Source organism: Chrysemys picta, chromosome 3 (genome assembly GCF_011386835.1).
Source record: "Chrysemys picta bellii isolate R12L10 chromosome 3, ASM1138683v2, whole genome shotgun sequence".
Taxonomy (NCBI): Eukaryota; Metazoa; Chordata; order Testudines; family Emydidae; genus Chrysemys; species Chrysemys picta.
Window position 1 is genome coordinate 118695273 of NC_088793.1, and position 24968 is coordinate 118720240.

General features: G+C 42.0%; 1 protein-coding gene across 27 annotated transcripts in view; it reads left to right on the top strand.

Moving 5' to 3' along the window:
- The window catches only part of ARID1B (AT-rich interaction domain 1B), a 399185-nt gene that overhangs the window by 292185 nt on the left and 82032 nt on the right, over positions 1 to 24968 (top strand). For all 27 annotated transcript variants that reach the window (XM_065590368.1, XM_065590370.1, XM_065590348.1 and 24 more), the window contains one exon: positions 18138 to 18317. In XM_065590368.1, coding sequence (XP_065446440.1) covers positions 18138 to 18317 — 180 coding nt within the window. The remainder of the gene's footprint in view (positions 1 to 18137; positions 18318 to 24968) is intronic.

Here is a 24968-nt window from a genome sequence, read left to right on the forward strand (position 1 = left end):
CAATGTGGACAGGGTTTTTTCTCATTACAGCTGTATTATAACCCCGCCACCCCAGGATAATAGTATATCACAGTTTCATAAAATTATTATAACAAAATAACTGAAACCAGAGGTGCTGTCCACACTATGGTTGAAATGTGCTAGCAACAATTTTATGAAACCAACTTGCCATCTGAGATAATGACAGAATTGTGTTAAATGCCACCACTACAATAGTCTTGGTACTGAAGATATCCCAGATCCCATTCTGTGACTCCGCAATACTTCTAGAAGTCTGTTTGCAGCTAGTGAAACCCATGGTATAAGTGAGGACATAATGATGCATTCTGGGTGTCACGGAGTATTGGGGGACTCAGGGCCCTGCACCCCCGGCTTCCTGCGATTCACCATGACTCTCAGCCAGCCAGTAAAGCAGAAGGTTTATTTGGATGACAGGAATACAGTCCAAGACAGGTCTTGCAGGCACAGACAACAGGGCCCCCCTCAGTTAGGTCCAGCTTGGGGTCCCAGGGCATGCCAGCCCACCCCCCTTGGGGGGGTCAGAGCCATCTCTCCCTCCCAGCCAACTCTCCAGCCTCCTTCCAGCCTCTGGCTTCAGCGACCCCTCCCACAGCCTTTGTTCAGTTTCCCGGGCCCCGGAGTCATCTGACCTCCAACCCCCTCCTGGGTTCTCATGTTACAAGCTCAGGTATGTTCCCTTGGGCCGGCTCCCATCCCCCGATGCAGACCATCCTAGTCACACTCCCCTGTCAGCATTCACACACCCCAGCAAGAACAGTCCCAGTTCGTCACATCTCTCCCCCCTTCGAGACCGAACTGAGCGGGGTCACTTTAGCCAGTGACCTGGGGAAGTTCGAACCTACCCCCGTTCCCATGGATGCCCCAGCATCCCTCCAGTTCCTTGGTGGGAGTTACACCAGGCCCCTTCCGTTCCACGCCCCCCCTTAGGTCGGGGGTGCTTGATGGCACTCGCAGTTCGCATGTGGGAAGGTTTATGCGGCCTGTGCCCTTTTCCCACCCCCATACCTCTGGGGTTCCAACTGGGCTGTGGTCTTCTCCCAGCGCTCCAGTCTGGAGGTCTGTGCTTTGGGCTCTCTTGGTTTAGAGCCGCCCGTTTAACCTTGGCCACCCTCTGGAAAGGATCCTTTATGCTGGGCAAGGGTCCTAAAGCTGTTTTCCCCTTGTCCCAGGCCTTCCTCCCCCTCTGACAGGGGTCACAGGATCCGCAGTACTGTCGGACAGTAACAAAGACCCCAGGCCAGTAAAAGCTCCGTAGCAGCCTCTGCTGGGTACGCCAGGTTCCCTGGTGCCCTGAGAGGGGAATGTCATGGGCCCGGCACAGCAGCTGGCGGCGATACTTCTGGGGTACCACCAGCTGCCTCCTGATCCCCCCTGACTCCATTTTCCCTGGGGGAGCCCATTCTCGGTACAGGAACCCCTTCTCCCACAGGAACCTTTTCCGGCCACCTCGTTCCATGGTCTGTACCGCATTGAGGTCGGCCAGGTCCCTTATCTTCCGCAAGGAGGGGTCTCTCTGTAACTCGGCCTGGAACTCAGCAGCTGGGACAGGGATGGCCCCCTGCTCTTTCTCGCCCGCTGGGTCCGAAGCTGCAGCCTCCCTGAGCCGCGTCCCTGGGCGTTCCCTCCCCACCAGGTTAGGGTCCTGCGCCTCAGGCAAGGCACCCCCCCCAAGGCCAGGGCGCAGGGCCCCTCGCCGGCTCTGACTGCGGGTCACAACCAGTGCCTTTTGGGGGTTGCTTGGCCAGTTCTCCAGGTCCCCCCCCATCAACACCTCAGTGGGCAAATGGTGGTGCACTCCCACGTCCTTGGGGCCCTCCTTGGCCCCCCATTTCAGGTGTACCCTCGCTACGGGAACCTTGAATGGGGTCCCGCCCACCCCGGTCAGGGTCAGGAAGGTGTTGGGCACCACCCGATCTGGGGCCACCACCTCGGGCCGGGCCAGTGTCACCTCTGCGCCCGTGTCCCAGTAACCATAAACTTTCTTCCCATCCACCTCCAGGGGAACAAGGCACTCGCTCCGCAGGGACAGCCCCGCGCCAACCCTGTAAACGGAGAACTTTGAATCCGGAGCATCTGGCCCTCCAGAGAAGCTGGCCGGGGGCCCTTCTCTCTCTTGAGCAGTTGATAAGCTGCCAGCCCCTCTTGCGTGGGAAGCCTGCCCCTCGTCCGTCTGGGCCTCTACCAAGTTAACCCGGTGCGGGTTCGGTCTGCTCAGTCTGTCCTTGAGCTTGGGGCACTGGGCCCGAACGTGGCCTCTTCGGCCGCAGTAATAGCAGCTCAGGTCCCGTGGGTCCCCTCGAGCCGGTCGGTTGTCCCTGACGCTGGGCCTTCCCCGTGGGAGGGGATTCCCCATATTCCCTCTTTGGGAGGTCCCAGGGTGACTCTCTCTCTGCATCGCGGCGGGCCTGTTCCTTTGGGGCTCCTCCCTGCCACCCCCTGACCGGCTCTTTACAAACTCATCAGCCAGCTGCCCGGCGTGTCGCGGGTTCTCTGGCTTTCTGTCCACCAACCACAGCCTCAGGTCGGATGGGCACCGCCCATACAGTTGCTCCAGTACCAGCAGTTTAATCAGGTCCTCCTTCGTCTGGGCCCCACCAGCCCACTTGCTGGCGTATCTTTCCATGCGGACGGCTAGTTGCAAATAGGAGATCTCAGGGGTTTTATCTTGACTCCGGAACCTTTCCCGGTACATCTCAGGAGTCAGCCCAAACTCTCGTAGCAGGGCCTTTTTGAATAGTTCGTAGTCCCCTTTCTCTGCCTCTCCCAGTTGGCGGTACAATGCCACGGATTTGGGGTCCAGTAAGGGGGTAAGGACCCGGAGTCTGTCCGCGGGGTCCACCCGGTGCAGCTCGCAGGCCGTCTCAAAGGCCTCCAGGAAGTCATCCATGTCCTCCCCCTCCTTGTATGGGGCCATGATGCACTTATCAAAGCTCCGTGCAGTCCTGGGTCCCCCCTCACTCACCGCAGCCGGGGGTTCGCTGCCCCTCAGTCTCGCCAGTTCCAGTTCATGCTGACGCTGTCTCTCATTCTCCTGTCTCTGTCTCTCTTCATGCTGTCTTTGTCTCTCTTTCTCCTCCCGTTCATGCTGACGCTGTCTCTCTTCATGCTGTCTCTGTTGTTCACGATCCTCCAGCTCCCTCAGTTTTAGCTCTTTCTCCCATTCCAGCCAATTCCGCTCCCCGGATGCCGAACGTCGCCGGGAGGATCCTCTGCTGGCCGGCGAGCTTCGCCGGGGGGACCCCCTGCTGGCCGGGGGGGTCACAGCGCCTTCGGTATTTGCTGGGCTCCTCCCCACCCTTCCCCTAGGCATAGGAAGGAGGGGTCTCGGGAAGCCCTCAGCAGCGGGCTGACCACTCCCAGCTGGGACAGACACTGGTGCCTGCGCTGCATTTGCCAGGCTGCTTCCCTGAGACACAGGGATCAGTTCATTCGCGCGATCTTCCGCCTCCAGCTGGGCAATGAGCTGTTCTTTGGTGAGCCTCCCAACGCGCAGCCGCCTCTGCTTGCACAGCTCCACCAGGTCGCTCTTAAGCCGCTTGGCATACATCTTCCTGCTGGCCACTCACCGGCCTGTGTGCTCACAGCTCCCCACAGTTCCCAGGGGGCCCCCTAGTGTGCCAGCCCTTCTCGAGGTCACCGCCTCTCAGCCAGGGTCGAGCTGCAGACTCCTCCGCCCCTGGGACCACTCGCTGCGATCCCCCCGGGGGACCCTGTTACTGCAAAAGTCCTTCTCGCTGGTCACACACTCCCAGGGGTAATAACCGTCTCTCTCTCACTCTTCAGCACGCCTGGTCCCCGTCAATCCCCCTTCGTTTTACTGCTCCCCAGTCACTTACTGCAGGAAGCGCCGTCCACGGGGTGCAGTAGATCCCACCGCTGCCACCAGTTGTCACGGAGTATTGGGGGACTCAGGGCCCTGCACCCCCGGCTTCCTGCGATTCACCATGACTCTCAGCCAGCCAGTAAAGCAGAAGGTTTATTTGGATGACAGGAATACAGTCCAAGACAGGTCTTGCAGGCACAGACAACAGGGCCCCCCTCAGTTAGGTCCAGCTTGGGGTCCCAGGGCATGCCAGCCCACCCCCCTTGGGGGGGTCAGAGCCATCTCTCCCTCCCAGCCAACTCTCCAGCCTCCTTCCAGCCTCTGGCTTCAGCGACCCCTCCCACAGCCTTTGTTCAGTTTCCCGGGCCCCGGAGTCATCTGACCTCCAACCCCCTCCTGGGTTCTCATGTTACAAGCTCAGGTATGTTCCCTTGGGCCGGCTCCCATCCCCCGATGCAGACCATCCTAGTCACACTCCCCTGTCAGCATTCACACACCCCAGCAAGAACAGTCCCAGTTCGTCACACTGGGATATCGTCCAGGAAGTACTAAGAGGATTTCAGACAGAGGTTGGAAAAGGTTCGTTGAAAAGTGTTTCTGTATTGAGGTGTGCCTCCTCCATGGGATGCTGATTAGCAGAGAACATTTAGTATGTAATTCTGGGCTTAACTCAGTTGTCGTGTTTACTTCACAGGTCACCTTTAAACACAATCCATTGCTGGCACCGGGCCTCAGTTCCACCATAAAAATTGTTTAGAGTGATCCATATGGTGGAGAAAGAACCGTTTCACTAGCCAGTACTAATGCAGTATATTGCATGTGATGGACTATCATAAAACAGTGGGATTGCATCAGGCAGGGGCTTCAGAGGCCCAAGCATCTCAAAAGATATGTGCGTTTCTTGATTGTGTCTCAGCATAGCATGTGGCACTGCCCAACAAAATGTATCTTTACAGTGTAGATATATTCTGTTTGCCAGAAGCTGAGAATGGGTGTGATTACCCATTCTGTTCATTTCCTCCGGGGCACCTGGCAGTGGCCACTGTCGGAAGACAGGACACTGGGCTAGACGGACCTTTGGTCTGACCCAGTATGGCTGATCTTATGATATATTATTAGGCTTCAAAGAATGGGTTAATGATGCAAAGGATGAGTGGGATGCTCTAACTTTGTTGTGTGGGTCAATCTCTTGATCACCTTTCTAGAGGGGAATTAGGTGGTACTCTGTGATTGAAGTGCCCGGCCGGGGAAAGGTGGCGTGGGGTGGATCAAAATTGAAACAAGGGAGAAGACAGCTGCCAAAACTAAAAAGCCAAACTGGTAAACAGCAGTGGGGAAACCAGAATGTATAAACAAGGTTGAGTTGGCCTAGGTTTCTTCCCACTGCTGTCACACAAAAGGCTCTTCACAGATGCAAGTTGAACCTCGTGGTATATTTTTAAAAAACATATTTTAAAGCTGTAACTTTGGGATTTGTATTTTAATAACTTTTGCATTATGTTATGTGCAACACGCTTTGTTTCTGTTTGATTATAAATTGAGGCTTCTAGCATGCTACACACAATCCATGTGACCCAACTTGTATAAAATGTCCATTTGTTTCATGCAGCAGATATGAAATTTGTAACCAGCTAGGTTATATTGATTTTGCAGAACATGATCCCCAAAGCTTCTGTAAAGGCAATGCAGTACACACATAAACATGCATACATTCCCTTTTGTGCCCTATCATTGATTAGAGGCTCCTTTGAAATGGAAAACTTCACCTTTTAAAAAGGCTGTTACATTAGTTGATTCCTTTGCTTGCTTGAACTGATTTCCACTGACTTGGAGAGGGAAAGGAGGGGGAAAGGTGGGGCTCAAAGGGAACGTGCTTGTCAATTACTGATAAAAACTGAGCAGAAAATCGTTGCCGCTGAAGACACCTGATCCGCAGGCATCTGTTACAGTAATTTAAACACTTGGCTCACTGATATGAATGATTTCCAGCAAAAAAAAAACGAGTGACCCTCCAATTTAGGATAAGGTGTTTTTGTTCCTTCTAGCACATCACCTAACTTTTCTTTCCTTGTTTAGATAAATGACTGAATGAACAAAGGGCTTCTAATGGCTTACTGAATGGAATTCTATACCCTCAACACTTGAAAAAAATATTATTAGTCAGATACACTGCAGCTTGATTGACAGGGTAGGATATGAGCTACAGCACTTCTAAATCCTAAAGCTCCACACTGAACCATTATGTTTACACTTAGTTATTTTATTTTGAAAGTGTTTGATAGTATTTTATCCTTCTTTCCATGGTTACTCAGCACCCAGCTGGGATTGCTTATGTTTGCCAGCCTAAGGCTGTACATCCCATACTGTAGAAGTGCAGTATCAAGGAACCAGGTTTTTTTTTATATGTACTGCATGTGTGTCTGTGTGTAATCTGTGTTCATGTGCACAGTAATAGGAATTTCGACAGGTTTTGGATTTGCCAAGCCCTTCAAATTACTTTTTATGTTTTTTATTTCTTACTTCTTTTAGCAGTAGTGTAAAAAGTTGTCTGTATTTGCAAATGATTTTGAAAATCTTTCATATCATATCTGGTCCATAATTCCTTTGACCTGGTACAGTATCAGTGGAAACATTTGGTTCATGCTACTCACTTCCATTCATATTTGGGGTCCTTCCGTTATTTAGATTTGATACACAGTCAATGGAACCTCTAAGGATTTTATCAAAATAAGTTGTTTTATATAAATGGTGCCACAAGAAATTACACAAAAGTGGTTGCTTCATATCTTTTTGATGCAAAGTTTATAATATTTTTTTTTAGCTTGATGGGGCAAATTCAGTCTTCAGTCATACCACTGATTTTAGTAGAGTTACTCCAGATTGTACACTGGTGTCGTTTTCTCCTCTTCCATACAATTAATTCGAAGTATTTTACAAACATTAATTATTTAAGCCTCACAATGCCACCGTATGGTGGTGAAGTAAGTAATATTGAACCTGCTTTTACAGATAGGTAAACTGAGATACTTGGAGGTTATAGTCAAAATTTTCAGAAGTATTCACTAATTCTGAGGTCCTCAATTTTTAGGTGCTTTAGTTTGAGAGGTGCTGAGCATCCAGTATTTCAGTAGAAGTCAGTAGGTATTGTGGATGTGCAGCACCTCTGAACATCACACCTTAGGTGTCTCGGATTGGACATACAAAAACTGACATATCCAAATTAACAGACACTTTTTTGAAAATATGGCCTAAGGGATAGATTTTTAAAGCTCTTTATGCTCCTAATGCCCTTTGAAATCAATGGAAGTTAGCTAGGCATCTAAATACTTTTAACAATCTGTTTCTTGGTGACTTGTTCAAGGTCACAACATGAATTAATGCCAGATCTGGGAATAGAATCTAAAAATCCTAATTATTCCCTGACCTAAACACTAGATTACACTCCTTCCCTTATTATAGTAGCCTGATCATTTTATTAGTTTGTTTTACAAATACAAAAGTATATTTTACAATAAGGTCGAAATTTGACTTTTTTTTACCTCAGAACAAACGAAAAGTTCTTTCCTGTATCCTAAAAAAGCCCACAAAACTCATCTTCTCCTATTTAAGTACATTATTTTTTAAAATGCTCATCTGGGTTCAAAAATTGCATGCCAAGTTTCAGTCTTATTTATATTAAAATAGTAAATTGGGAACTTCTCAGAACCACTGAATGTAATGGAAACCGTAAATGACCACATACTCCCACTGTAGCATATGCTGTCATAATGGGGATACTTAAAGAAGCCTTATTTATTAGGGCAAATGAATATGGGTCAGAATTAATTTATAAAAAATCTTTAATTGTTTTCCCCTTATAATTTTCACAGCGGTGTATAGTTAAATATTCATGATAATGCTGATGATATGCTAAAGGTCTTGAAATAGATCTGGAGTCTCAGAATCAACACAGGTTATTTAACCCTTTTCATCTAATGCACCATCAGGGACTTGCTCAGTGAAATCCCAGAGCACTGGAATAATTAGAAGATCGTAATGAGGATTTAATTAGTCCTTGAGATATGCTGAAATAGGACCACTGAGAACTTTTCTGTTTGGACATGGATTGCAAGCGGAATTGATGCCAATGCAGTTGCTGTGATGTGCTGGAAAATGTATTCCGTTGCTGGAGGCAGTTTCATGGCACCATTCTGTGCCTGTCAGATCTGCATGGAAGATGCCCAGAGTGAGAGCTTCTGAAATTGTTGAACAGTAACCATCCTCTTCTCTTCTCCTCCTCCCAATATCTTTCTTGTCATCCTTCCCACTTCTAGCTTTATTTCTTTACATTGTTTACCTGCTCCAGCCTGTCGTGGGAGGGGGATGGTACTATAGTATATTTTGTTTAAATCATATCACAAAGGAGAAAAATGGGTAACAAATAGTATCCAGGTGTTGTGCTGAGCAAAATCTGGATCTGTTTGACACAGCTGCGTGTAAGCATTATCTCCAAATCTAGTCCTTATTTAGTATTAGATCTTCACAGAAGTGATATTTATCAGTAGCTGCAATGTAGTAAATTTAAATGGCTTTTTGGCAGCAGAGATGTTATCCAGCAAGAGGTAGTAACAGATGGGATGTGAGCAGGCATTTTGATGTTTTCTTTGTGCTTCCCTACAAAAAACTAAACAGCAAACTGAATTTCTGTAACTATAAACTGCAAATTTACTCATTAGATTTCATGACGTTTTTGTTATCCTCTTTCAAGTTATTTTCTTTCCTCATATATATATACTGTCACTACACAAACTTCACCATTATTTAATTTCTTACAATAAAAAATAAACATTTTTATTTGTTCAGATGGCATAGATTCCAGTTTGGGAATTTGTCCCTAAATTTCCTCCACAAATCCTGATATGGTTTAATACTGACATTTGATGGTAGAGACTCTTTTCCCTGAAATCTATTCCTCATCTTTAAAAAACGAAAAGAAAGAAACAAGAAGAAAAAATAGATCAAAGAACTCTGATTGCAACAAAAAAGATATGGTAGTTTGCTTTTAGATCTTAAAAAGCTCGCCCTCTCCTCCTCACATTTTTGCTCTTATTTGGGGATTTGGGATCTACTCAGAGCACAGAGGAGCCAAAGAATGAAATGATTCCTGTCATTAAAATTCTTCTGCTTGCCATGTTAACGATGACACCACTTAAGGTTAAATCAGACTTGGTAATAAGTTTACTTGATGTAGGCTGAAGTGTTTCAGGCTCTTAAAAGGGAAGGCGCTCAAGGTGTGCCCCAGAGTGCAAAGCCACAGGTATGTTTGGGTGCCGTCTGCTTTCACCCCTTTCTCCAAGTGGGTGAGTGCAGCAGAGCTAGCTCAGGCTGACATGCATGAACACCATGCCAACGTGGAAAAAATCTTCATGCCCAGCAACCTGCTACTAGGTGAATTATGGTCTGGACAACCAGAGAAGTGTTTCATGTAAGACACAGAGCAGATTTTAGCTGAAGCCATTACAGATTTTTAGAAGCAGTTATTCGTTATAAGGATGCCCCATAAAAACAGTTTTCTCAACTTGAATGCCATTACTGAACAGTCTCAGCGGTCTTCCTCCTTCCCCTTCTTCCAAAGGGGAGACACAAGCACATATAAAAGTGATCAAATTGTTGGCAGAATTGTGTTGGGGAAGCTTGTGCTGCATCTGGTTCCTTGAGGACCAAATTCAGCCCAGGTGTAACTCCCGTTGAAGTGAACATGGGTTTTACCGCCTTGCATTAGGGAAGAATTTGGCTCTCTATATGACTCTGGACAGGACTGTCACATTCGTGAGCACTCGTTTCACACACAACATTTAAGGGGAGAAAGGTCGTCATCAGTATGTCTGTTTGTTTTACCATTGCATTTTTTTCTGAAATGATGCAAGTAGGGTGACCAGATGTCCCGATTTTATAGGGACAGTCCCAATTTTGGGGTCTTTTTCTTATATAGGCCTGTCCCGATTTTTCACATTTGCTGTCTGGTCACCCTAGATGCAAGTCATATGAATAATATGAGGAGCTGGGTTGCAAAGTTTCTGCTTTGGGCCATTAGAGTCTGAATGGCCTTTGGCCCGTTGCATAGCAAATGTTGAAGGGAGACTGTTGCTTTACTTGTTTTACAATATTTAAAGTGATGCACGATGCCAAACCAAGTTAATTCTTAAAGAATCCAAATGCCAGTTTCAGCAATTGATGGGCGTGGGCTTCAGATTAGATTTGGATATCAGACATATTTCCCTTACCAGCCAGCTTCAGCCATGGAGTGAACTGATCGGTTGTGGCATGATGCTAAATATACAGCAGTATTGTCTTTTTGCAAGAAGAATTGAAAGGGGCTGGAGTATGTTTTAGGAGAGATAATAAGCCACTTTCATAAACTTCACAACCACAGAAGTGGGGGTTCAGAGTAAATAATGAGACTGGTACAATCAAAACCTGGATCCAAATCTCCAGATAAATTTTGTACACTACCAGCTGGTCATTGCTCTTTTCTTGCTGGTGTTAAATATAGTTATACTTGAGAATGAATCTTTATTTCATCTTTTAAATTAAATTGGGAATTCTTTTTTTGAGGTTAGGGGAGGGGAATTGAATTAGTCTAAGAGAGTTTATACAGTTGCTAACACTGAGACTCCTCTACAGAAAAGTTTCCATTGACTTCATTAGACAGCCTCTGAATTCTCTGCCTCTGGGGTCTGGGAGTGAAATAAGCCACAACCAGTCATTGATGAAGAACTTGACAAAGTGACAGTCGTCGTTCCTGTCACTAGGCTTACTGTAAAGTTACTGAGTCTGATCGCTATCCTTGGGACAGCTTCCTATCATAGCCTGTAACATCTGAGCTGCCTCTGGTCTGCCTATTGAGCAGCATTATAATTTCAAAGAGATTTGGTATTTACGTTACCTTAATTAACCTTTATACGAGGCCTCCCTAAAAATAATGAACGGCTAATCTAAGCTCCCTATTTCTTTTTAAGTCAATACATAAGTTATCTGAGATCTAAATAATATATTTAACAATAGCTTATATGTATTTAGGTCTTTTCATTCTAAAGGATCCCAAATGGCTTTGCAAACTGCAATATATACATTTATCACTGAGGAGCTGCTGCCAGAAACAACAGTGTGAGGACAGGGACATTTTGGGGCCGAAGAGGCTAATTTTTCATTTATGAAAAATGTCACATAACATTTACGTCCATGTAAGACAGAAAGGACACACTACATATATTTATGGTTTTGTCCTCAAAACCCTGCATACTTCATGGAATTCAGTATATTTACCTCAAAGAAGGAAGCACTAAGCAATCCAGTGGAGATTTGAACCTGAGTCTCCAGAACACTAAATTTTTTAGACCTGAAGTTCCAACCATAAAGCCTGCAAACCCTACAGATTAACACACTGAAAAATGCCCTTCCTTCCACTCTTTCATCTTTTATTTTCATAAGTATGCATGTTATGGGGAAAACAGACAAATGTCAGTTGTATAAAGCAGACAGACTCCTTGGAATTTTTCACATTGATGCTCAGATTCGTTTTTTTCAGGCCATGCTACCAAGTGAAATTATTGTGGATTTGTTTTCTAACTGCAGTTTACTGTTGTCCCACTTTCCAAAGCACCATGGCAAAAGACATCATGTACCATGTGTGCTGCAATAATACATTGTTTGCATGTGAAATAGTGTATTAAGGGGCACATGAACAGTCGTCTTTGCCTCTGTCAGTGTGTCGAGGACTCCACAAATGTTTTTGCTTTTCTGCCCTCAGTGCTGCACTTAAACTTTACATCAGAGAGCATTAGGCAACAGTTGCATAAGGAAAGGTTGGATTTTTCTTCCCAAGCTACCATCTGGGTAATCTGTCTGACCCTTCCCCTGGTTCCACTTTATCAATGATAGATTATATGAATTTCAAGGCTAGGCAGTAGCTGAGCAGGGCTGGGGGTGTGAAGAAATTTAAATATTATTGCATGCCATACCTAGACAGGGTTTTATAATATCAGAGAAAGAACTGAGAGAGAGTCAGCCAGTTAACCTAAGAGCACAGCCGGTAGAACACTAGGGGGTCTGGGTTAAAGCCTTAGCTAGGTCATTAGTTTCCATCTTCCCCAAAGCTACTGGCATTGTCAAGAGAAACTGGCTGAAAAATAAACAATGAAGATATTGTAAGATATTAAAGCATAATAGGAAAATATATTTTTTTAAATAAATGCAACAGATCCAATATCCCCACCTCCCCCCAAATAGAAACTTGGCCTCTTTGTGAAGAGGAGCAATAGCTCTCGCTGTTTTTGCAGTAGGAGATGATTTTGCTAAGGTGGTGCGTTGTGTGACTATTATTTCACACATGCAAAGAAACATCTTTTGTTGAACTGGTGCAAAGAAACAAGGCAATCAGTCTGCAAATAATAGCAGATGCCAAGATGAAAATAAATTGTCAAGGTGCCAAAGAGAAAACATGTTGTGTGTTATTGTGGCCCAAAGAACCTTGAATGTTTTTAGTGGCATCCTGATGCATTTGTAGAAGAAGTTGAGGTTCATGCTAGCTAATGAAACAGCTGAATGTAGAAATTTGATTTCTGCATAGTTGGTATGGCAGAAATAAAACTTTTTTCCCCCCAGAAAAGCTTTAGAATTGATTGTAGAATGAACGATGAGTCAGAACTTACATCAACCCTGAGTATTTTTTTCCCCCATAGAATTTTGAGATCCTCCAGCATTTTTTAGAATACAGGAATTGATAGTTCATGAAGTGGAAGAAGATGTCTTTTTAGGGGCCATTAACTGAGCACACTGGCTTCACCATTGCTCTTTTGATTCTGTTTCTAATTGATTTTATAATGTTGCTACCCTTCAGTTCAGAGGAGGGTACCACTTCTCAAATGTTTGTTTGTAGTGCTCTATTAATCGTTTATTCGATCAAATACAAAAAAGGGTTTTGTGCCTCCTCTCTCCCTTAGGAAAGCAGCTCCTTTGAACCCCATTCAACATGCGCCCTGGCCCCTACTTTTAACTTTTAATAAAAATCTCTGTTCCTGGGCAAGTAAGAAAAATAAACAAAATCATGTGCAAAATGTGATTATAACTATGGTCTTTTACGTGGCTCAGGCTGTCACCCTGGGGCAGGAAGGGAGCTCCAGCCCCGCTGCTTCCCGGCTACCCTCTGAGCAGGGCTTCCGCCCAGGCTCCCAGCTCCCTGCTCAGAGCCTGACAGCTGCCCAGGCTCTACACACAGAGCTCTCCATTGGGTGGCTGCGGTGCTCCTGGTGGGGAGCAGGGAGCCGAGAGCCTGGGGGGGCGGGGGCAGCTGGGCTCTCAGCGGGGAGCTACACAGAGCTGAGAGCCCAGGCTCTCAAGTTCCCCACACCGCCCCTCTGAAGTCAATGGAAGCGCTCCTCATTCGGACGTGCACCACTGGCAGAAGGAGGGTAGAGAACCACCGCAGTAATTGCTGCAGTGGCTGTAAGCTGACCTATGTTAGGTTGACTTAAATTTGTAGAGTAGACATGCCCTGAATGTCATGTCCTGGAAGGAGGCTCTCCAGAGTCCAAACCAAATATGAAACTTTGAAAGAATCCCTCTCAGATTTTAAAGGAGAACCCAGTACATACTAGGACTGCAGTTTGGAAATTGATTAGTGCTTGATAGATAGCCCTGGAACGTAGTCATATTTAGTAAATAAATAGTGATGGTTGGCATTGTACAAATATGTATTAGGCCTGGTCTACATTTAAAAGTTAGGTCAGCGTAGCTATGGCTTTCAGGGGAAGTGAAAAATTCACACCCCTGAGCATCATAGATATTCCAATGTAATCCCCAGTGCAGGCATGACTATGTCAATGGCTATGTCAGAGAGATGGATTACAACAAAGGAAAAACCTATTCTCTCACTGTAGGAAGCATCTACACTACGGCACTACAGTGCCATAACTGTGCTGCTGTAATGCCTGTAGTCTAGACATGGCCTAAGTGAGTCTGAGTGCATTAGTTCATGAAGTGTCTAGCAGCATGTTTATATACATATGTACATACGTCTGAAGAGAAAAAGTAAAATTGTAAATCTCTGTGATAAATGTTTCAGACACAAATAAATATCAGTGATGTGTAGGATACTGTAAAAATGCCATTTACTTTTTCTAGCCCTTTCTGAAGGAAAAGAAAATTTTTCATTGTCAATAGCAAAGATTGTGTGTTTTATTTTTTGCATTTTACTAAATTTGTACCAATTTAAAACTTCACATGTATGCTTTATTTGAATGTACAAATGTATTTTATCTTAAGTTAATTTTATAGCTGTTAATAGGTTATCTGCTACAATTTCACTTGTTTCCTGCAAAATGCAAAGGCAACTTTAAAGCCTTTATGGATTGTGTACTTAATAAAAAGATTATTTTTTAAAACAGAAATATGTAAATAAAAAAGTTCTATACATCTTAAAAATACAGCAGCATACACTTTATTCAGCTACTCTTTAAATAGCTCACCCTTACCAAATCCCACTTGCATATTTTCCTGTGGCAAGTAATTTCTTATTCTGATGGTTAGTAAAATATAATTTTTTCCACCATTACCATAAATACATTTTTTTTGATGAGCACATTTCCATGATGATTTTTTTAAGGCTAAGCATGCTGTTGTTTTACAGAAGTTTCCTAAAAGAAGTGAACTTGTCACACAAACTGACACATCTGATGCAATCTAGTTATTGACCACCCCATTCCAACTCAGATGTAACCGTAATGTAATCCGACTGCTCTTCTTTAAAAAAAAAAAAAAAATCAAAAAACCTTTATCTTAAATCTAACTGTTTGAAAGAAAATGTATTTCTTTTTTTGTTTTGGTTATAAAATGAAGCTGAACAGTTGTGGGAAAATGTGCAAGTAAGGAAAAATGAATGTATGCCAGCTGTTCCCTGTCACTGTTGATAAGATTCCTAAAATTGATGCATTTTTTTCTTTTTGGTGTGAGAACTTTAATTTCTTGATCATGAACCCATTTCCTTTCTAAGATATTTGGGCTTCCTGCAGATATTTGGAAGCAAGTTTGGACTTGTCCATGGAGCCATGGGAGCATGGCCATGTCTCAGAGCAATCCAGATCAGGACCCAATCCAATCCTTCCCGTCCACATCAACAGTGGGACTGCAACACAACCTATTTCTCTCCAGAAATATCCCACTTCTAAGGGCATGGTTCTAACTCGTCTGAGACAGTTGGCGTAGCACAGATGCTCTCTCTGCATCTCCAGGCTCCATCACATCATAACTTCCTCCCCTCTCCAATCTCAAAAGATAACAAGAAACACCAAACCATCCAAGAGAAATCTCACATCTTCTGAAACCAGGGGCAATAGAACCAGTCCCTCAGCTCGAAAGCTGATGAGGATTCCACTCCCTTTGCTTTGTGGTCAGACAAAGATTCGGTAGCTGTCCAGTTCAACCAAAACCAAAACCTCTAGAAGCTGAACAAGAGGTCATTTGGGATGGAGACCTTCCATTTTCTTCCTTCCATTTTTGTTGCAGTCTCTTCAGGAGACCTTCCAATGTCAGTGGATGTGGAAGAAACATATCTGCACATACCCATCAGGCCCTGTCGCAAATCATTCCTCCACATCACCTGTGAAAACCATCACTACCAATACAAATCATAGCCTTTTAGTGTGTCCACCATAGCCAGGATGATCAAGAAGGTATTAGGAGTGATAATAGCCTGGCTGAGGAATCTTTTTAGCCAGTGCAACATTTGGAAAGTTAACCATGTCATATAGATGAAAAGGTCCATTGTGTATAGGAAGGCTGTGTACTTTATTTGCTTACTGTATATAGAAGTGGGTTTACTATCTTTATAATAAAAGACTTATAGTGCAGCTAGTACAGAATGTTTCATTGAAATGGATCCCAGGAGTGTGATACAGGTGGTGTCTGTTGGAAATATTAACATTTATTTCATGCCAACTATTATGTTAGGATTTAAATTAGTTACAGTTATGTCCTCTGATCACAGATTTTTTGTAATAAGTTTTTTGTGTGTAGTAAAGTAACTATTTTACAATGTAGGAGTCTGTCTCAAAACAGAGCTGAATACAAAACTCACATAAATTTTCCCTGTCTGGAAGTACGGAAGTTCCCAATCGGTATTACCCTGTCTTCAAGGCATCTCTTTTGACCTTGACTACCGTGATTTTTCTTGCCACTCTACAGTGTATATGTTTTGCTTCCTCTAGAGGGCTCACAAACTATTTAAAGGGATACTATCCAATTCCCTACAATAATAATTTATTAAATGTTCAATACTTTGACACACTTGGTATCTCACAGTGGGGAAAATATGCTTACAGTTAGGGCCACTGCCCCTTTTTTTGCCTCTTCTTTTCACCAAATTCCTTTCTCTGTTTCTCTCCCACTTCCTTATCTTTGTATCTCTCCTTCTTTCTTTCTTCTGCATTTCCTTCCCTGCAGCAACTTCCAGTTTCCCAATACTCATCTATGGGTTTCATTTTTATCCTTCTCCATTCCACCACTAATACAAGCAATGGCGTAATATTCTTATCTCTTTAAATCTGACATTTAAGGTGTCATTAGGCTTTAGCGTTAACCCTCTCCGCCCAATTAGATTAATAGAGAGAAGAGGAAACAGACACCTTTCAGAGCTTTTGTGTCTGATCTCTCCAGTCTCAGAAGACAACACTGCTTGAGTTTATATTCCGTTTGCATTTGGAAGGTTTTGTTTGCAATCATGAAGGACAGAAACTTACTCTTATTTTTTTTCATGAACACTTACATTCTGCAGAATCTGAATATGGCATGTGGGCAGCATCAACACATCCAGCAGGCTGGATCTAGCATTTTATACTGTGCTGTAGAATCTGAAAATGCTATCTCTCCACTGCAGTAAAATTGCCAGTTTAAACTGTCTATTCCCACGGAGTATTGACTCAAAAGTGTCTGCAGTACTTGAGGAAAAAATAACAAAAGATCTTTCGTTTTTTATTTGGATATCTTCATATTCTTGCTGCCTAACATTTGTATTTGAACAGTAACTTTTATTCAAATACAACTTCAAGGCCTAATATGCTTTTGCCTCACTATATGTAATTCTATTTGTGCTTGAAGAGTAGTGAAAAAACTCAGTTACTCAAAACTTTCTCTATAATGTTGAGTTGAGAGGACTTTTTTTCAGGCAAATGTAAAGACAGATCTTAACAAGCAAACGGGACAGGTAAGAAATTACCTTTCCTCACAAAAACAGAGAATGACTTGCTGTCTCCTCAGCACATCATCATCAGAGTTAAAAGCAGAACTGAAGACTCTCAGAGAAAAAAACCTGCAAAACTAGTAACTGTGTACAGACATTTGATGGGCTGCATTTTATAAGATTTTTCTCTCTTTTTTTAATTATTGGAAAAATAAAAGTTCCATGGAATCCCCTCTCTTCCCTCCCATTTTGTGGGGTTACTAGTATGACTTTATAGGGCTGTTGATTTTTAGTGAATTTTACTAGACCTCTGATTGTAACTTGAACTATATATCAAAAATATGAATCATTAATACTTTTCATTTATGGAGGGAAAATTAAAAAGTATGCAGTTCACGTGTTGATGACAATATAGATGCCTCTAAATTGGTGGAATAAGGATCTGGAGAATGAATGAGGACCTTTAGACATACTTTATTTATGACTGCTACATCCTGCTCCTCATGTCAGTGATGTTTGGAGCTTTTATAAGTGGCACAGGTAATAGAAGTATTGATGGAAATGCCGCATTACTGGACAAAAAAGCGCTGTATTCTGGTAGAAAACAGTCAGACGCTAACCTCCTACATAATGATCCCTCCATCTCCCCTCCCCTGGTGAATTTAGTTATTTTTATTACAGTGAACAGAATTGCTGTTAATTCTATTTCTGGAGACTTTGTTTTTGAAATTGTCTTTCAATTTAATTAAAATAAAATAAGTAGGACTCCACTGCCCTTCTTTGGAAAATAAAAATTTGTGAGCCTTATCTCCTGACTTTGGAATTTGAGTCAACTTCTTTGCTGACTGCAATGGAGTTATGCCAGCAAAGATTTTGACTCATTGTCTCTGGTTCTGTTTGTTTTCTGATGATGTGAGCAATTACAGCTGTCTGTTGTCTGGGAATCTTTACTTTGAAAATGATTGAAAAAGTTTCTTCTTAAGGAAGGGATCCCTTAAAGAGAAAATATAAATGTCTTCAGAAATATGAAAGTGAAAGTTCTGTATTTACATTTTTGTTTTGCTATTTATCTCTCTCTAGGTTTTATGGCAGGCATACAAAGGAACCCACAAATATCCCAATATGGACCTCAACAGACTGGGCCTTCCATGTCACCACATCCTTCACCTGGAGGCCAAATGCATCCTGGGATTGGTAGTTTCCAGCAGAGTAATTCAAGTGGTACTTATGGGCCTCAGATGAGCCAGTATGGACCACAAGGTAATATAACAAACAAACCATGAGACATGCTGTTAAACTGTAAGGTAAAAAAACTAATAATTTTGTGGAAAACTGTTATTCAAAGAATGCCTTTTTTTAAAAGGACTCAATGACACAGCTTTTGTTTTAAAATAATTGCAAAAACTTCTTTAGCTAACATCATATTCAAAATGTTATTAGCTGTCTTTGTATTCTTTAATTTCTCAGTAACATTAACTGGCTTATGGCACTTGAGTTAAAACTTTTTGTTTTGCGTTATTATACTGAGGCTAAACATGAGGCGAGAGATTATTTGACATTAAAAGATAATTTGAGGACATACATTGAGTTGTTTTCCAGTGTTGCCTCATCTGACTTGGAGACTGAAGAGAAAACTGGACATATATATAAAAATAAAATAATCCAAAACAGGCCAAGACACAATGTTAGACGCCTCATAAATTTTAAAGTAGGGTTAAGTCTGCTTGAGTTGAAACTTTACCACTTATTTCCCAGAGAGGTAGAAGCACTAATGGCCATTTATTTTTATTTTCCATTTAGACTAATAGTGGACAGTATTGCTAATTAAATCTGTGCAAAACCTAGGAGTTTCACTTCACTTTGGCTTGAGGAAACATTTTAATTGGTTAAATCTGTGTGGTTTACACCCTTCCAACTCTGTTTGGAGTTTCAGGTTTGAATGAACACACAATTTCAAACAAAATTAATCTGAAACTGTCATGGGTGCTCCATGATTTTTCAAAAATGGTTATCAATGTTTTAGTAAGTTTAGTTAGCTGATTCACTTACCACTGTAGGATACAAATCACCGAGACCCACTGATCTGTATAGGTTTCCAGTATTTCCTTAATTGCTTTTTGTCATCAGCTATAGTATTGATAATGGTCTTAATTACTTCCTAATTGTCCATATCTCTTCCTGTTTTTGATTTGTTACTTTCCTGTCTCCTTTGAATGGAAATTGAAGATTTCATGGTATGTTTGTAAGAGCAAGAGTTTGTCCTGGGTCAGAACATAAGCTGGCCAAATGTTTGTCCTTGTCCAAAATTTGCCTACTCGCCAGTGTTGGGTATCTCATTGTACACCACTTAGCTAGCCCCCATTAGCCAAGAGATGACAGCATTTCAGCACTGAATGTGTATATTGATGAAGCCGTTATTAATTATTCTTTATTATTTTATTAATTTACTCTGTCTAAGTAGATTGCTGTCTTCACTGGTTTGGTTTTCTGGCCAAGGGAGTAGCTTCTTCTAGATTAACACCACTGTCTCTCTGTAAATGTGCCACCATAAAATACACATGAAGTATTGGATCTGTAATGCTGCCTGGCCCATTCTTTTGGAGGTCAGGCCTGTCATCCCTAGGATGTGCTTGAGTTCTACCAACTCAGGGAACAAGCATCACAAAACTGGTCCCAAAACAGGACTTCCCTTGATATGTGGAGCCCCGAGGCCAGTTTGAAATGTTGTAGTAACTGTGGTCTATTAATGAGTATCATAATACAGTAGTTACTGTGGGAATGTAATATTGAGCTCTAATGTATATGGTTTGTGAATTTTAACTAACCCTTCAAATTGAGAGAGCGAGCGAGAGATAGGTCCTTTTATTTTGCTTGTTTGACAGAATTGTTGAGGGATTTAAAAAAAAAAAAGAGAGAAGAAACAAATTCTATCCCTGAACATTTAATGCACACAACCTTGAACTAGTCTGTTGCTTCATCTTTAATGGATAACCTTTAAAGTATGCATCTGTTTAGAGATTTAATGAATTTCCAGCGAAACCATTGAATATACAGGGACAGTATTTCCTTTCAAATTGGATCAAAAAGCTTGTCTGTTTCAGCAAGTTCTTCCCATTGCTTGTTTACTGAAAATAGCTATTCTATTGAAAAAGGTCTGTATCTTGATCCAGGAAATTCTGTAGAGGGCTCATCAGAATGCTGTTGGAAGTGAGTTCTAACGAGGATGATTTTAGTATTCTGAGTTCTATCAGAATTAAGCCCTCTCCTTGTTTTGGTGGCTTTTCTCACCCCACAGAAAATCCCCTCTCATTAATCCCTATGATACATTTGTTCTAGTGCTCTGAACAAAAGACTAGGAGCCAAGAACTCCTGAATTCTAATTCTAGCTCTGCTGCTGATTCCCTCTTTCAACTTGGGCAAGTCAATTAATTTCTCTGCTTCAGTTTCCTTAACTGTAAAATGGGGATAATAATGCCTCACAGGGATGTGTGAAGATTAATTAGTTATGTCCAATTTACTGGTGCCTTCCTTTTGTTTGTAAAGCATTTTGTAGTTGTAAGATGTTGTAGGAGTGCTTCTGTTATCTGAACAGCGAGCAGCTAGCTTAAGTGGTAAAAATCCAGTGGATTTATTATGTACCATCATGACTTCCAGCCACATTGATACTGTTGAGATTCCAGACCATGGAAATAGTTGGTCTGTGCAGTAAAACATTAGCTGAATGAATCCACGCTGATTGAATGGAAAGATTTTTATACTAAATCAATGCATTTAAGTAACATGCCAAATATTACTTTATTTTTCTCTTGAGTTCAGCAGTTTTTTCGCCTCTCTTTGTAGATGAAAGTGTCTATGTAATGATTTTATGGGTCATGGCCAAAAGAAACGGCTATTAAAATGTGAACTTGGGGACAGTAGGGGAATGAGCATTAACAAGTAGTTTCAAAAGGGCTTGGTGAATAGTGTGATGGATGTAAAGTGTGTTTCTCTGTCAGATCCTAGAGGGGACTGGTGATTCCATCCTCTGGCAATTGTAAAATTAGTACACTGAAGACTTCATGTTGTATGGGTGACACAGGGAGAAGAGAACGTGAAATTTGTCACCATGTTGTTTGACCATTTATGAAACATTGGCATGACTGTTATAATTATATTAAATATTCACAAAAATCACTAATCATAATGTGTCTTGGGCCTTATCCAATATATTTTTAGTTCGAATGCTTATTTAAGTGTTATCTTTTAATAGACAACTCTTCATTTTTTAATGAGCATAACTTGTACTTTCCTCTCTAACACTTACTCGCTAACATTTGCTACATTATGATTATTGTGACAGAGATCTGTATAAAAGCCCATTCTGGTTCAAAAAGTCAAAAAATCAATTTTTTTTAATTATAGCTTTGTTAAATATTTCTTTCAGTTACCAAATGTACGTATACAAAGACCGAACAAACAATAAATTAACATTGAAAGGGTGCACTTTACAGCATTATAACACTTCGGAAATAAGAACCTCAAAAGTTACAGTCAAAACCTTTTACATTGCCCACAAATATACTTACAATTAAGAATATATGACAGTGTTGCTCCACTTGTCTTTCAAGTGTCAAAATATAAATATAAAATTTTTAATTCATTTTAGCCTTCATCCAGCAAAGCACTTAAGCCCATGCTTAATTTTAATCACACTAGTAGTCCCATTTAACTCAATCAGACGTCTTGTGTACTTGATAAGCATATGCTAAAGTGCTTTGCTAGATCGAGTGCCTTAATTTACGTTTTCTTTGTCAGTTACGGACCAGTTCTGCAAACCCTTTCTCAAGGGAATAGTCCTTACTCTGCAATAGAATAAAAATTACTCCTGTGAGTTAGGGTTTGCAGGAGTTAGCCTCCAACTATAGAATAAAAATTATCTGAGCTGTTTATGGTCAGTTTCACTTGGTTGTCATCAGTTTCACAGCAGTAAAACTCATTTGCATAGGACACAGCTCTCTCGGGCTGGTCCAAGATTGTGGGACAAATTCCCACAGAAATAAAACCATCACAAACCTCACCACCTTATGCTCCAAATTCAAGGCGCACTTCTTCAACCTTGCTTTTGCTAATATACAGACATAGCACAGAGTACATATATTACATTTTTGAAAAATACGAAAAAAATCCTCAACACCATTTTTCTTGCCCACCCCAAAGAAAGAAACACGTAAACTGTATGTAAGGTGTCTTTTTGTTCTGTGTTGTAAAACGGTTCATACAATGGGGTCCAAGTCAATGACTAGTGCTCCTATGTGCTACTGAATACAAATAAAAAATAATTGTTATTGTAATGGATGTTAGTCACTTCTCTTAATGCTCTTCTGGAAGGTTCTTAGATACTTAGCTATTAGGGCCATAGAAGAACCAGCATAGAATAGAGCCCATCTGGGCATATTAAGGATGAGATTTTTCCGAAGTGCAGAGTTTACCTAACTCTGCTCCCATTTAAGTCAGTAGTAAAACTCTCATTGACTTTAGTGCAGTGGTGGGCAACCTGTGGCCCTTCCGGGTAATCTGCTGGTTGGCCGCAAGACAATTTGTTTACATTGACCATCTGCAGGCACGGCCGCCCACAGCTCCCAGTGGCCGCGGTTTGCCGTTCCCAGCCAATGGGAGCTGCGGGAATTGGCGGCCAGAATGTCCCTGTGGCCTGCATCGCTTCCCGCAGCTCCCATTGGCCGAGAAAAGCGAACCGCGGCCACTAGGAGCTGTGGGTGGCTGTGCCTGTGGACGTCAGCTAAATGTCTCGCCGCCCGCTAGCAGATTACTCTGATGGGCCGCAGGTTGCCCACTGCTGCTTTAGTGTATTAGGCCAATACTGAATGCTATTGAAATCCCACCCGAAATCTTAAAATACAAACAGACAAACAAAAAAACACTCTTCATTTAATTTTAAAAATATAACATTAGTAACTATTAATACTATGTTTTGTAATTTCTTTTTTAAGTAAAAACTAAGGCTCCAGTTCTACAAATGAGTGTTTGCAGGTTGGCTCCTAAACATGAGGACTCCGCCACTTGAGAGCATCCCCTAATCAGAAATACTTGTAATGGGATTTAACATAATAGCCTTTTTAATAACTTATTCATTTAAATAAGGGCCTCTTTTTAAAATTCCTGAAATCTATATTTATCCAATTGAAAAAAGGCACCACTACAGTTTGACGGATAAATGGGAGTGTAGACAATTTTAAAAACATTTGGAGGGATATTATTTTTAATACTGTGAATCTGACCTCCACCTATAAAGCAAGGAAACTTACAGTCAGTTCTGAAACTTTCTTCTTCACTCCTCTCTAATTGCCTAGAAATTGCAGGGTATCAGACCCCTAAGTGCAGTTACATACTGTGGTTCATGCACAGCAATGCCTGAGCAGAGTGGTGAGTATGGGACATAAGTTTCAACCTTTGGCCAGTTGTCAGTGTCTTCGTGTTTTTATTGTCTGTCTTCCCTTTTTTTAACTCCAATTATCATTTTACAAGTAACTTTGATTGCTTCCTCCTCCATTTGAGACTCCAAACTTCTGGATTCTATTCTAATTTGCTTGGGAGAGCTGGAATCAAAAATCCATTGGATGCAGAGGGGAGGGGTTGCTCACTAGTATTCCAGAGCTGCTGTGCCAGGCTTGTACCCACTTGAAAAGTGTGGGCTCTTGGACTTGGCTGCCTGACACGTCCAGCTGATGTGGGCTGGCCCAGCATCTGCTGCATTCTTTGTGTTTAATGCTGCATCCATCTGTTTTCTGTCAAAGCCACTGCCAGCAAATTACTAATCTATTAGAGAAACATGGAAATAAGATTGCACTTCTCAGTCCTGGATTTTTCTCTTCTATTTTGTTTGGCTTTTATTTTTCCTTTTTTGTGGTTTGAGGAAGGTATAAGAATAGCTGGTACTTGAGGTATTGAGGAAATGTTTAGCAAAAAAATAAAAACCTGTGGAAAAAACATTGAAGCATGTTTCCTTTCTGAAAGGATATCATTTCCCTGTACTCTTGGACTTGGATCCCTGGAGATGAATGATTTTAACTGAGGCAACATGTGTTTATAGAGAAGATTCCTCTGTTTTTGTGTGTGGTGCTGAGTCTCCATAAACCAAAGGAAAAAAAGGAAAATTAGAAATATTCTGTCCCTGATGCAAAATAGTCTCAAAATAATAATGTCATCAGTGTCTGTTCCTCCATGTTTGCTGCTGAATTATATTTTGTAGACCTTAGTTGATTAAAGACCAGAAAAAAATTAGGAATTCAGGACAAAATTCAACCCTGGCATAAGCTGGAATGACAGTAACTGTCATTGACTTCCATGGGAGTAATACCTGCTTGCATAAGGGCTGAATTTGCTCCTCATTGGAAGGTACCTTATGTACAGTGTGAATGTAATATAGATATATATATATATATAAAAATATGCTGTACTCTGTGTATGTATATGTGTTCATGCAACCCTGTTGCATAAATATATCTACCAAGCAGTCTTAAGACCAGAGCAACAGCTGAGTTGTGTGTTACTAGTTCAATGGTAAGCGGAGCTATGGAAAGCTCTAATGAGCACTCATTTGGTGGCCATATATTTGGATTGAAGAGGTTTGGCTGGAAGAGGCAGCAATAACAGGACCTCTTCAAGAATAGAAATGATCAGTTGACAATGGCTATGACTAGAAGAGGATAGGGAATAACAGGGCACAGTGTTTAGAGTACAGCTAAATCTGGACACTTTCATCTTTGCTAAACCACATTGTGGGGAGCCTTCTGTGAAACAACCACGCATAGATGCTGGGTTTCTCAAACAAGAGTAACGTGTTATTTCATTTCCTTCGAAAGCATAGGTCACATATGTTTCCACTGTAGAGAGCTTGTAACTGAATGAGTCAGT